Source organism: Pteropus alecto, unplaced genomic scaffold (assembly GCF_000325575.1).
Source record: "Pteropus alecto unplaced genomic scaffold, ASM32557v1 scaffold311, whole genome shotgun sequence".
NCBI lineage: Eukaryota > Metazoa > Chordata > Mammalia > Chiroptera > Pteropodidae > Pteropus > Pteropus alecto.
Genome location: NW_006431916.1, coordinates 378,577 through 391,154, shown reverse-complemented (window position 1 = coordinate 391,154; position 12,578 = coordinate 378,577). Strand labels below are relative to the sequence as shown.

Sequence of the window (12,578 nt, the reverse complement as noted above, 5' to 3'; positions counted from 1 at the left end):
CTGATGAAGGGATGACTCATATAAGAAGCTGCACATGACCCACACCCCCTCACACTCTTGTTGCTTAGGTTTTCTCTGGCTCCCTTTTCCAATGCAGGTAGCTGTGGTTTCTGATATCCAGGTGGATTCAAGAATGAGGGCAGGGAATTATTACATGCTCAAAGACCAGTGGCCCAGAGTACAGTAGATATCAGGCTTGCAGCAGATGTGAAGTGAGGATCTAACCCTAGCACTCGTCACATCTAAGAAAGCTCGTGGGAAGACAGGCTTTGATTTGAAAATTTTTTTTTTTCTAAAGAGTTCCAATAAACCAAACCACATTCTTGACATAAAAACAGAGATAAAAGTTTGCCATTCAGAAATTTCAGAGGAGGGCATTGGCTCTCACCTTTCTAGGAATTACAAAGAGAAATCAATGGCAGCTCTGGTTGCTCAAGGAAATTTCCTTTTATGTTCTTAATTTTTAAAATTTATTTGTATGTTTTATTTCTGGGGCTTTCCCACAAAGAAGTTGCTTTGGGCACAAAGGTCCATGTTATACTGGATGTTATGGAGATTCTCTTACAAATGAAACCCAATCAAAGCCTGCCAGACACCAACAACCCAGGAAAGGTGGCAGGAAGATAGCAAAAGCAATGAGACCCACCTTCCCTGTGCCTAGGGTGCTCTCTGCTACTAGCAGCTGGTGTTTGTGTGAGGGAGGTCTCAGTGGCCAGGGCATCCTTACCTGCCTCTCAACCTGAATTAGCTATACCTAGTCAGCTCCACCTACTTGCTTATAGGTCTCATCACCCCACAGTCACTATATCTCTAGTTTTAAAGAGGAAACCCTAATATCATTTTGCCTTTCTCATACTGGTAACACACTCTGATCAAACGTCTCAGGAATCACAGGAAAGGGAGGAATTTAACAGGGTTATTTTAAAAACTTATTAGTACTTCCTGTGTCTGAAAGGTACATTTAAAACTTGAACTCTGATGAGTCGCACTATGCTCTAATGCTAAAGAACTAGTAGAAGAATACAGGAAAGCTTTTACCATTTAGCAATGCATAAAAGAACAAACAAATATTCTCAGAGAGATTCTTTGGGTATCCATATTATATTACTAACTTCTCTCTTTTGTTGTAAGCAGGATGCCATCATGTCATCCAAAACATAACTTCTCTGTCATTTGAAGACCCTTAATAATATACTGTCCCTAAATTCAGGAGGCCACATTACTAACTAGAGGCTGGTGATTATCATTTACCTGGGGCTCCTCTGGAGACAATGTTGGTATCTGAGTGGGAGCGAGTATGGTTCTTCTTTGTTCCACTGGTGACAGTGAGTATCTGCCCCTCTGAGAAGCTGGATCTGCGAAGGACACTGGAGAGCTGGCTCTGCCCACCACCCTCTTGGTCTACTAGGGAAGAAGCAGCAGAATCTGCTTTCTGGGAACTGCTGGAGGAGAATAAATTGGAGCTGCTGCTCTCAGCATTGCTGCTGTGACTTTGACAGCTGGCAGCGCGGCTTCGGGAGTCCAGATTGCCGATGGCCAAGTACTCAGGCCCCTCACTGGCATCACTTGGGGAATCATTCTGGCTGCTAACCCAGGATGATTCTACGGGGCTGGTCAGAGTGCTGGAGCTCATCTCATTTGGGGTTGAGGGGGAATCCCTGGCTAACACAGAGATCGGAAGCAGAGGGGCTTGGATGGTTTGATCCTCTGCTGAAGAGACATGCGCTCTGCTTTCTTGAGGTTTCCGGGGCGGGCCAGAGAGTGAAAAGGAAGTAGATCTTCTTTCTAGGATATAAACAGAAAGGGGAGGGAAAGGTGAACTGGAAGCCTTTGGAATATAAAAGGCTTTTCCACAACTAAGGATCAAACTCCCTATATCATTACTGGGTGCCCAGGATTCATGGTATCACCTCAGAAAAGGCAAGTCATTGAAGTAAGTAAAAAATTACTTAGAAGCAGCTAAGCTAAGAGCATAAGTTCTTGATACAGTGGCTTCATGGCTTATTAGAATGCATTCCTCATCTGTAAAACAAGCAGATAATAACACCTACCCTATAGGACTATCTTGAGGATTAAATGAGACGATACATATAAATTGATTACAACAAAGCCTGGGACATGGTAGGCACTCAATAAATGTTAGCTATTATTGCTAGAATGTCTCTTTGGCAATGTGGATTAGAAATCCAGGAGAATCTAAAAACATCTCTTTCCTCTGTTTCTTTAATGATTCCACTGAATTATCTTAGGTTAGTTGCTATATACCTTTTTAAGATGTCCATTATTAAGACATGAAGTTTGACAGACTGCACCAACCCAAGGGTCTATCTATATCCAGCCTGTGGGCACCCACAAAGTCCTCAGCTTTCCAGGGCTGAAGATACATGTCACGACTACCCTTTCCTATCCCCATACCTGGTCCGTGGTTGGATACGGATTGCTGGAAGCTAGAGAAGGATCCAAAGTAGGAATGCTGAGCATGGCTGGTTAGAGGGGTGTACGTGGAACCAGGCAGAGCTGTCAGGCTCTGGCTCTTTGTAACCAGCAGTGGACTCTCATGCTTTCTGGCAAACTATTAAAAAAAACATGTCACAGTTAGGGAGGCCCTCAGAGGATGGGCACTTAGCACTACAGAAACACTGGTAGAAGCCAGCCTTTGGCAGCCAGCTTGGACTACAGCCAGAGCCTACAGACACAACATAGCTACTCCCAAGTAGATGACACAACTTTGAAACCTCAAAGTCCTGCCATATACCACAGCTTCTGCCACGGGAATCCTCGATGATCAAACCAAAGTGCTTAAGACTATGCACATGGAGTCAGAAGTCACACTGGAATTCAAATCCATGCCCTATTATTTAAAAGCTATTTGGTCCAAACTTTGGGCAAATGACCTATCTACTCTGTCCCTCAGTGGCCTCCTACCTTATGGAGTTGTGAGAATTAAATGACATAATGCATGAATTATGCATAGCACTATGTCTGACACATACAAAGTATTCAATAGATGGTAACTAAGAATAAAAATTTTTAAATCAGGAGAGATAGGGGATCTCTCCCTAAAAGGAGTAGGGACTGTGATTCCATTCTACCTGAATGAAGCACTGATATTAGTAATGAAGTGAGTGAACTGGAGTTAATAATAAGCAATATCAACCAAAAAAATTCTCTTTACATTTCAAAGATAAAAATGATCCAGCACAACACTAGTCCATACTAGGTCTGATGTTATAAATTCTACTCCTTATCAAAATCATTCCTCTTCTCCCCAGCTCATTTGTCAACCCTGCCCTTACTCAGACTAAGGATTTAAAAAAGAGTTTAAAGCAGGGGTATCCAACTCCCGATCTGCGGACTGGTACAGGTCCATGGCCTGTTAGAAACCAGGCCACAGACCAGAAAGTGAGCGGCGGGGGAGTGAGAGAAGCTTCATCTGAATTTGCAGTCGCTCCCCAGTGCTAGCATCACCACCTCAGCTCCACCTCAGATCATCAGGCTTTAGCTTCTCATAGGAGCACTGGTCCCTGGTACCAAAAAGGTTGGGGACTGCTAACCTTTTTAATAAAGAAGTAGACACTTCCCACCTCAAACAGGCCTAAGCTCAGACTCTTTACTTTAATAGGTACTTAAATGTACTTCCCCTTCTTCTCTAAGTATTTTTTTTTAATTTAAGCCTTTCAGTTCACAACTGCCTAAATGAAGAAGTAGCCGGCTATGGAGGGTTACATCCTGGTGAGGTCTAGGAGGCTGGCACAGACACAGATAATTTCTTGCCCCTTTTACCATAGATGCATCAATCTGAGCCAGAAGGCGGGGGTTGTTCTGTTCCACTGCTTCTAGGCATTGGAGCATGGCCGTAACGTGGGCATCACTTAGCAGGAAAGCAGTATCTGGGGAGAGAAAAGCTATCACAGTGATGAAGTCCTGTAGAGAGAACTTTAGCTTCCTTGTATGACCCTGGAAGCAGCTCAGGGAAGGAGAGAGGGAAAAGGTAAAAATGACTTAAGAATTATGCCACTGTAGAGAGAAGGGGAGCCAGGTACAAATAAAGTATGGAAGAGTCTCAGTCATGTGCAGTATAGCAGAGGCCAGGACAAGAAGTTTCAAAGTCAGAAAGACCCATATTTGAATCCTGGATGTAGGTGACTTTGGCCAAGTTACTAACCTTCTTGAGCTTTGCTTCCCTGATTGGAAAACAGGGATATTAATACCCAACTCTCAGAGCTGTTGTTAAAAGTATATGTATAAAAAGTATATGGCAGTGATTGAAATATAGAAACTCGAATAGTTACTCTTATTGGTTTGTGTACATGGAAGTAGGGGAATAAAGTTCGTGCATTACGTGGAAAGTAAAAGAGAAGACTGGCTATGTGTTTCTGACTGGAACCTCTATGGCATCAAGTAAAAGTATGAGATCCTGTGATAAGAGTGAGTCTATAAAGAGTAAAATGGAAAACAATGAGGAAGTATATGAAACAACCTGGCTAAGTGACCTCTACTTACCTGTGTAGAATTTTCTGATATACTGTCTATCCCCAAGCAGAGGTCGGAGCTGGGCTGAGAGACAGTGGCACTGCAAGCTATGCTGCAGCCATAGCTCTGCAATGATACGCTCACTCACACCTTCAGTGCTGCTCTGGCCATTCTCATGCAGGCTGATGAACTAGAGGCAAAAAGGTATGAGTCGAAACATGTATACTGGTAAATATAACGAGACTGAGACCTAATGATATGAGAACTAAATTAAGACAGGTTAAGAGGAAGCAAATCAGAGGTATGTCTCCTCCAGCCAGCATCTAGAGGTTAGGTGAGGAAGGAGAGGGAAGGAAGGGATTAATAGCCTTGTTGCTGAACTGGGCCACTGGAGAGGGACTAAGCAGCTACATCTGTCTCTTTTCGTTCTAACTCCAAAGAGGCATCTATTTTGGGGTATTTAGAGGAAGGGTAAACTTGACCTCTTGCCTTCTCTCTCAGAGTCCTCTATTTCAGGTGGCCTTCATCAAAGAATGCAACAAAAACCTGGAGGAAAGGATTTAGGAAAAATGCCACCAAAGATTCTTCACCAAAGAGAAGCCATCTGAGCACCTCTTTCTGGCTCTAGTCACAGCATTCTCTATTTGGAATCTCCTTCTACTTGGCTATTTCTGAAAGCAAGGTCTCAATATCCCAGGATGAGTGCAACAAACTGCAATTTCAGGCAGCTTCTAAGAGGAAATGACTACAGCAATATATTTTATAAAAGGAAGTTAGAGGAGCGTTTGGTGGGAAAAATAAAATGAGGACAAAAAAATCTACATAAGAAGATCAATGGGCTCACCTTTTCTCACAAAAATGGCTAGCGTGGCACCTTGTTATTTGGTTCCCTGATCATTTATAAACAAATTATTTTTCCCGACATCATCTCAGCAATGAATCTGGCAGTGAGTGGGGTATACATGAAATAAGACTGGCCATGAATCAATAAGTATTGAAGATGGGTGATGGATATTTTGGGGTACATTACACTATTCCCTTTAAGTTTGTTATATATTTAAATTTTTCAACAATAAAAAGTTAAATAAATAGATACATAAATTTGGCAGTGAATGATCTGGAACTAGCTGTATAACACTGGCCAAGTCACCTAATCTCCTGAGACTCTGTTTCCCTGACTGGAAATGAGGGGTACTCTGCTGAGCTGAGAGGACAGAAGAGCAGAGTGCTACAATGGTAGCCAAAGCTGTTAGAAATGTGTTTGGCTCCATTTGACAACAGCCTCCAGAAACCTCGTATTTCTTTCTAATTGGTGCATCCTCTTCTCAAAGTTATCAGCATTTCAGTCCCAGTTCCCTAAGCACTTCAGAGAACCTCTTGCTATTTGCCCTGGATCTTGAACAGCTTCACTCTGGTCCCATATATGCAGATCTTTTGAAAATAACAAAACCTTTTCACCCCTTCCCCAGATGAATAAAAAGTGGCCTAGAGCAATAGGTTTGCAAGGTTTATTTTGTAAAGCAAATAATTTTCCCCTCCAAATCAGTCCTACATGGATGACTTCCTCTCCTCAGTTAACAGGAAACTTGACACACCATCCTTCTAGCCTAGGAGACTCTTCAGATAGAACATCAAACAACGAAGCCTTGTGGTTACCTTCACTTCTTACCTTCTCCACATGAAGGGCTGAGTGGGGACTGAGCCAGCGGATATCTTTCACAAACTGCCAGTAATTGGCTTGGTGGCAACACACCTGTTGCGGGAACACATATGGTGAACAAATCACTACCATTTTGAACCAGACTTAGTTCTAGTGTTGACATTCAAAGAGAGAGAGAAAAAAAAAAAAAAGCATAACTTTCCCTTGCCTGAACAAAGGTTCTCAGAAGCAATCAAAGGCATACATATATACATGTTCACCTTTTTAAAGGATAACTGTTTAAAATTATTTTAACTGTTCTTTGGAACAAGGAATACATATATATATATATAATACAGAAGGTGATACCGTGAAAATAATGTTTTTTACATGTCTCCACCATTCAGTTTCTTAGAAGGTAATTCTTTTTTTTCCCAGCTTTATTGAAATGAAATAGACAATTAGTTGCTTGTATTTACATTGTACAATTCAATGTTTTTTTTTCAATTATAGTTGGCATACAACAATATACCAGTTTCAGTAGTATAGCATAGTGATCAGAGATCCACATAACTCACAAAGCAATCACCCCACTAAATCTAGTATCCCTCTTTCCCATATTCATTACATTATTAACCATCTTCCCCATGCTACACTCTACATCTCCATGTCTATTCTGCAACTATCCATTTGTACTTCTTAATCCCTTTGCCTTTTTTTTGCCATCCCCCAACTCCCCTCCCATCTAGTCGCTCTCAAAATATTCTTGTATCTATGAGTTTATTTCTGCTTTTGTTGTTGTTGTTGATTTTGTTCTTTAGATACCACATGTATGTGAAATTATGCGATATTCGTCTTTATCCAACCCATTTCATTCAGTGTAATACTCTCTAGGTCCATCAAGGCAATACCTTTTTCCATCCCCTTCCTTTTAGTCTCTGTGTGTCTTTTAATCTGAAGTGAGTCCCTTGTAGACCATATATGTAGGGGTCTTGTTTTCTTATCCATTCAACCACTTTCTCTTTTGGTTGGAGAAGAGAATTTTGTTCTTTTCCAGTTGAGGTACTTGTTAATAGGGATGTAGTTATTACCATTCTTTATTCATGTCTTTGATATATGTTGTTTCTTCTTAAAGAAGTCCCTGCAACATTTCCTGTAATACTGGTTTGGTGTAGATAAATTCCCTTAGCTTATTTTTGTCTGGGAAGCTCTTTATCTGTCCTTTGACCCTAAATGATAGCTTTGCTGGATAAAGTATTCTTGGTCGTAGATTCTGGGGTTTCATCACTTTGAATATTTTGTGCCAAGCCCTTCTGCCCTGCATAGTAACTTTTGAGAAATCAGCTGCCAGTCTTATGGGTGCTCCCTTGCAGGTAACTGCTTTTCTCTTGCTGCTTTTAAGATTCTCTCTTTGTATTTAACCTTTGGCTTTTTAATTATGATGTGTCTTGGTGTGGGCCTCTTTGGGTTCCTGGTTTGGGGGACTCTCTGAGCTTCCTGGGATTGTATGTCTATTTCCTTCACCAAGTTAAGGAAGATTTCCATCATTATTTCTCAAATAGCTCTTCAAGGTATTGTTTTCCTTCTGGTACCCCTATGACATGGATAGTTTTACATTTAATAGTGTCCCATAGGCTCCTTAAATTATTATCATAGCCTTGACTTCTTTTATCTTGCCATTCTGATTGAGTGTCCTTGGCTTCCCCGGCCTCCCCCTCCCAGTGTCATTTGTTATATAGGTCATTTGATCCTCTTCTTTATTCACTGTTTATTCCATTTAATATACTTTTTATCTCAGATAATGTGTTCTTCATTTCTGTGTCTGTTTCTATGTACTAAACAAAGTTCTTAAGTCTCCCGGTCTTATTAGTGTGACTTTGTGAGGTAGGTGTCCAGTGGCAGAGTCCTGAGAGGGGTTCAGCTGCAGGCTAAACTTAGCCCCAGCCTGTGCCCCTCCAGGGCCATCTGTTAAGATTCAGCAAGCAATCCACAGATGTTATGCTTATAGTTGCCTCAAAAGGCCACAACAGAAACCACAGTCAGCTGCCAGCAGTGTGAGTCTAGGCACTGCTCAGCAAGGGGAACCTGACTTGCCAAGGATACACCTGGATGTGGCCTGGGTGGGGCCGCGAGTTGGGGAAGGCAGACTTTCAGGGAATCCTACAGGTAGAATGACCTCTGTTATCTAGTTTGATGATGTCTCAGCTATGGCGGCACTGAGTCTGTACACTGGGAGGGGGAGGGCTCAACAGAGGAACGATAGATACCACCAGCTCTTCTGTACAGAGCGAGTCTTGCCTCTGGCCCTTATTCTGACAACTCAGTGTCCCCCAGTAAGTCTTTGGTGTCTCCTGTTGCAGCCCACCTGGCGCTGGTGCCCAGAGCAAGCAGGTCCGCCACTGTAAAAGTCTGCTTGCGGACACAGCCCCTTTAAGAGGCATCTGCAGCTGCTGGCTGCTGTGCCACTGCTATGGACTCTGTCGCACTCAGCCGCTCGGACTGGGCAGTCTCACATTCTCGCCCTGTCCTACCTCCTTCCATAGCAGGGTGATTTCTTATTTCTCTCCTTAGTTGTAGGGCTTCTTCACCTAGATCCCAAGCAATTTTCCTTTCTGTTCGCTCCTTGTTTCTATCACAATTTTGATTTGGTCACAAGAGGGATGAACAGAGCCTCTATCATCTATGCTATTTTTTTCTCTCTCTCCCTAGAAGGTAATTCTTAAAACCAGTAAATAGTTATTTGTTAAAAGTCAGACAGGTATCGTCAATTCTTACTGCAAAATCAAGTTAAAAAAGACCTTTTTCCCATACTGCCTAAGTCAGGAAAGGGTTATATTTACAGTCAAAGAAATATTCAGTCCTAGATAACATAGTCTCACATAGAAGAGGCCTGAACATAACAAAATGTTTGTATCATGAAAACCTAATATTTTCTTTTGAGAATCCTTTCTGAGACTACTGGGCATGGGTTAAACTCAAATCTAAATAATTAAAAAATATAGAACTAGCACAAGTATTATGAGACAGACCAATCAATGCAACAAAATAGCCTAGAAAGAGATCTTAAAATATATGAGAACTTCATACATGATCCAAGAAGCATCTCAAAAGTCAATGGACCTCTCACCGAGACTGGAAAGGAGGAAGTGAGAATCAAAAATGTTAGATGTACAGACTATTTTGCCAATTACAGTCATGAAGATCTTTAGTATTTTGGCAGCAATTGTGATCTCTGTTCTGTGGCTTAGTGGATATTGAGTGGCCAGGAGTGGGCAGCAGTGAGATATCAACTCCAGTATATCTCCTAGCTATGTCACGTCTAACTAAATAGCATCTAAACTTGGTTTCCTTTCTTCAGAAAAAAATTTAGGCTAACTTAGAAATGAAATAAAGGGGCATCACTATAGATCCCATGGACACTACAGAGGAACACTATAAACAACTCTATGCTCACAAATTTGATAACCTAGGTGAAATGGACCAATTCTTTAAAACACATAATCTGCCAAAACTCATGAAGAAGAGATATCTAAGTAGGCCTATATCTATTAAAGATCAACAATTAATAACCTTCTAAAACAGAAAGCACCAGGCATAGATGGGTTCACTGGTGAATTCTACCAAACATTTAAGGAAGAAATTATACTAATTCTCTACAATCTCTTTCAGAACATAGAAGCAGAAGAAATACTTCCCAAATCATTCTGAGGCCAGAAAACCAGAAAAAGACAAGAAAACTATGGAACAATATCTCTCATGAACATAGATGCAAAAATCCTCAACAAATATTAGCAAACCAAATCTAATAATGTATAAAAAGAATTATATACCACAACCAAATGGGATTTATACCAGGTACACATTCCAAAATCAACTGCTGTAATCCATCACATCAAAGGTTAAAGAAGAAAAACCACGATTATAATAATAGACACACACACACACAAAAAAGCATTTGACAAAATATAACACTCGTTCATGATAAAAACTCTCAGTAAACTAGGAATAGAGGAGAACTCCCTCAAGTTGATAAACACCTATAGCTATCATCATACTAATGGTGAGAAGCTCAAAGCTTTTCCATTACGATCAAAAACAAGGCAAGGATGTCCCTTCTCACCACTACTTTTTAACATCATACTAAAGTCCTACCAAATGCATAACACACACACACACACACACACACACACACACACACACACACACACACACACACACAAAGGTATACAGATTGGGAAGGAAGGACTGCTTTTGTTCACAGATGACATGATTGTCTAAGTAGAAAAATTCAAAAGAACACACACACACACACACACACCCTCCTCTACCTCCTGGAACTAATAAGTGATTATAGCAAGGTCATAGGATACAAGGTCAATATACAAAAGTCAAACACTTCCCTATATATCAGCAATGAACAAGTGGAATTTGAAATTAAAAACACATTACCGTTCACATTTGCACACCCAAAAATGAAACAGTCAGGTACAAATCTAAAAAAATATGTACAAGATCTATATGAGGAAAACTATAAAATTCTAATGAAGAATACCAAAGAACTAAATAAATGGAGAGATAATCCATGTTCACAGACAGGAAGACTCAATATTGTCAAGACATCAGTTCTTCCCAATTTGATGTATAGATTCAATACAATCCCAAACAAAATTGCTGCAAGTTATTTTGTGGATATCAACAGACTGATTCTAAAGTTTCTGTGAAAATGGAAAAGACCTATTAGCTAACACAATATTGAAGGAGAAGAACAAAAGAATGAAGTTTTTCTACAAAAAGGACTGACACTATCTGACTTCAAAACTCACTATAAAGCTACAGTAATCAAGACAGTGTGGTATTGGCAAAAGAACAAATAGATCAGTAAAACAGAACAGAGAGCCCAGAAACAGACCCACATAAATATAGTCAACTGAATTGTACACCTGAAACTTACTAGATTTCATTAACCAATGTCACTGTAACAAATACACGGGCACACACATACACACACACACACACACAGAGTCAACTGATCTTTGAAAAAAGGAGAAAAGGGTGTCTTTTCGACAAATGGTGCTAAAACACTGGCCATCCACATGTAAAAAAATGAATCTACACACAGACCCTGCACCTTTCACAAAAATTAACTCAAAATGAATCACAGACCTAAATGTAAAATACAAAACTATAAAACTAGAAAATAATATAAGAGAAAATCTAGATGACCTTGGGTATGGTGATGATTTTTCAAATACAAACCAAAGACATGATCCACGAAAGAAAGAATTAATAAGCTAAATTTCGTTAAAATGAACTGATAAGCTGGACTTCATTGTCTGCTCTGTGACAATGTCAGGAGAATGAGAAGACAAGCCACAGACTGGGAGAAAATATCTGTAAAAGACAAATCTGATAAAGGAAAGACTATTATCCAAATTTACAAAGGACTCTTAAAATTCAACAATGAGAAAACAAATAATCTGATGTTAAAAATGAGACAAAGACCTTAAGAAACACCCTGCCAAAGATGATATATAGATGGCAAATAAACACATGAAAAGATGCATCACATCTTATGTCATCAAAGAAATACAAATTAAAACAACACAATACTACTAGATATCTATTAGAATGGCCACAATCCAGAACAATGCCAACATCAAATGCTGGCAAGAATTTGGAGCAAAAGGAACTCTTAGTCACTGCTGGTAGCAATATAAAATGGTATAGCTACTCTAGAAGACATTTTGGCAGTTTCTGACACACTCTTACCATATGGTCAAACAATTACATCCCTTGCTATGTATTCCAAACGTAGGTCCACACAAAAACCAGCACACAATGTTTATAGCAGTTTTATTCATAATTACCAAAACCTGGAAGCAAGAAAGATGTCCCTCAGTAGGTGAATGGATAAACAAACTGTGATATATCCAGACAGTGAAAGATTATTCAGCAGTAAAAAGAAAAGGAAATAAGCTATCATGATGTACAAAACACATGGAAGAAACTTAAAAGCATATTACTAAATGAAAGAAGTCAATCTGAAAAGGTTATATACCTTATGATTCCAACTATATGACATTCTGGAAAAGGCAAAACTATGGAGACAGTAAAAAGATCAGTGGTTGCCAGAGGTTGAGGGTAGGGTATGGTGGGGAGGATTAGTAGGTAGAGCACAGAGGATTTTTAGGGCAGTGAAACTACTGTGTATGCTACTGTAATGGTAGATATATGTCATTACACATTTGTCCAAACCACAGAATGTTTAAGACCACGAATGAAGCCTAACGTAAATTAGAGACTTTGGGTGATAATGATGTGTCAATGTAGATTCAGTTGTAATAAATGTTTCACTCTGGTGAGGAATGCTGATAATGAGAAAGGTTATGCATGAGTGAAGACAGGGAGTTTATGGGAAATTTCTGTACCTTACACTCGGTTTCCTGAGAGAACCTAAAATTGCTCT

General features: G+C 40.0%; 1 protein-coding gene across 6 annotated transcripts in view; it reads right to left on the bottom strand.

Annotated features, from left to right (window-relative positions):
• The window catches only part of RUBCN (RUN and cysteine rich domain containing beclin 1 interacting protein), a 48,603-nt gene that overhangs the window by 18,887 nt on the left and 17,138 nt on the right, over positions 1 to 12,578 (bottom strand). For all 6 annotated transcript variants that reach the window (XM_015600457.2, XM_015600468.2, XM_015600463.2 and 3 more), the window contains exons 3-7: positions 6,143 to 6,226; positions 4,504 to 4,663; positions 3,784 to 3,890; positions 2,416 to 2,572; positions 1,252 to 1,785 (exon numbers count right to left, since the gene is read on the bottom strand). In XM_015600457.2, the coding sequence (XP_015455943.1) occupies positions 1,252 to 1,785; positions 2,416 to 2,572; positions 3,784 to 3,890; positions 4,504 to 4,663; positions 6,143 to 6,226 (1,042 nt within the window). The remainder of the gene's footprint in view (positions 1 to 1,251; positions 1,786 to 2,415; positions 2,573 to 3,783; positions 3,891 to 4,503; positions 4,664 to 6,142; positions 6,227 to 12,578) is intronic.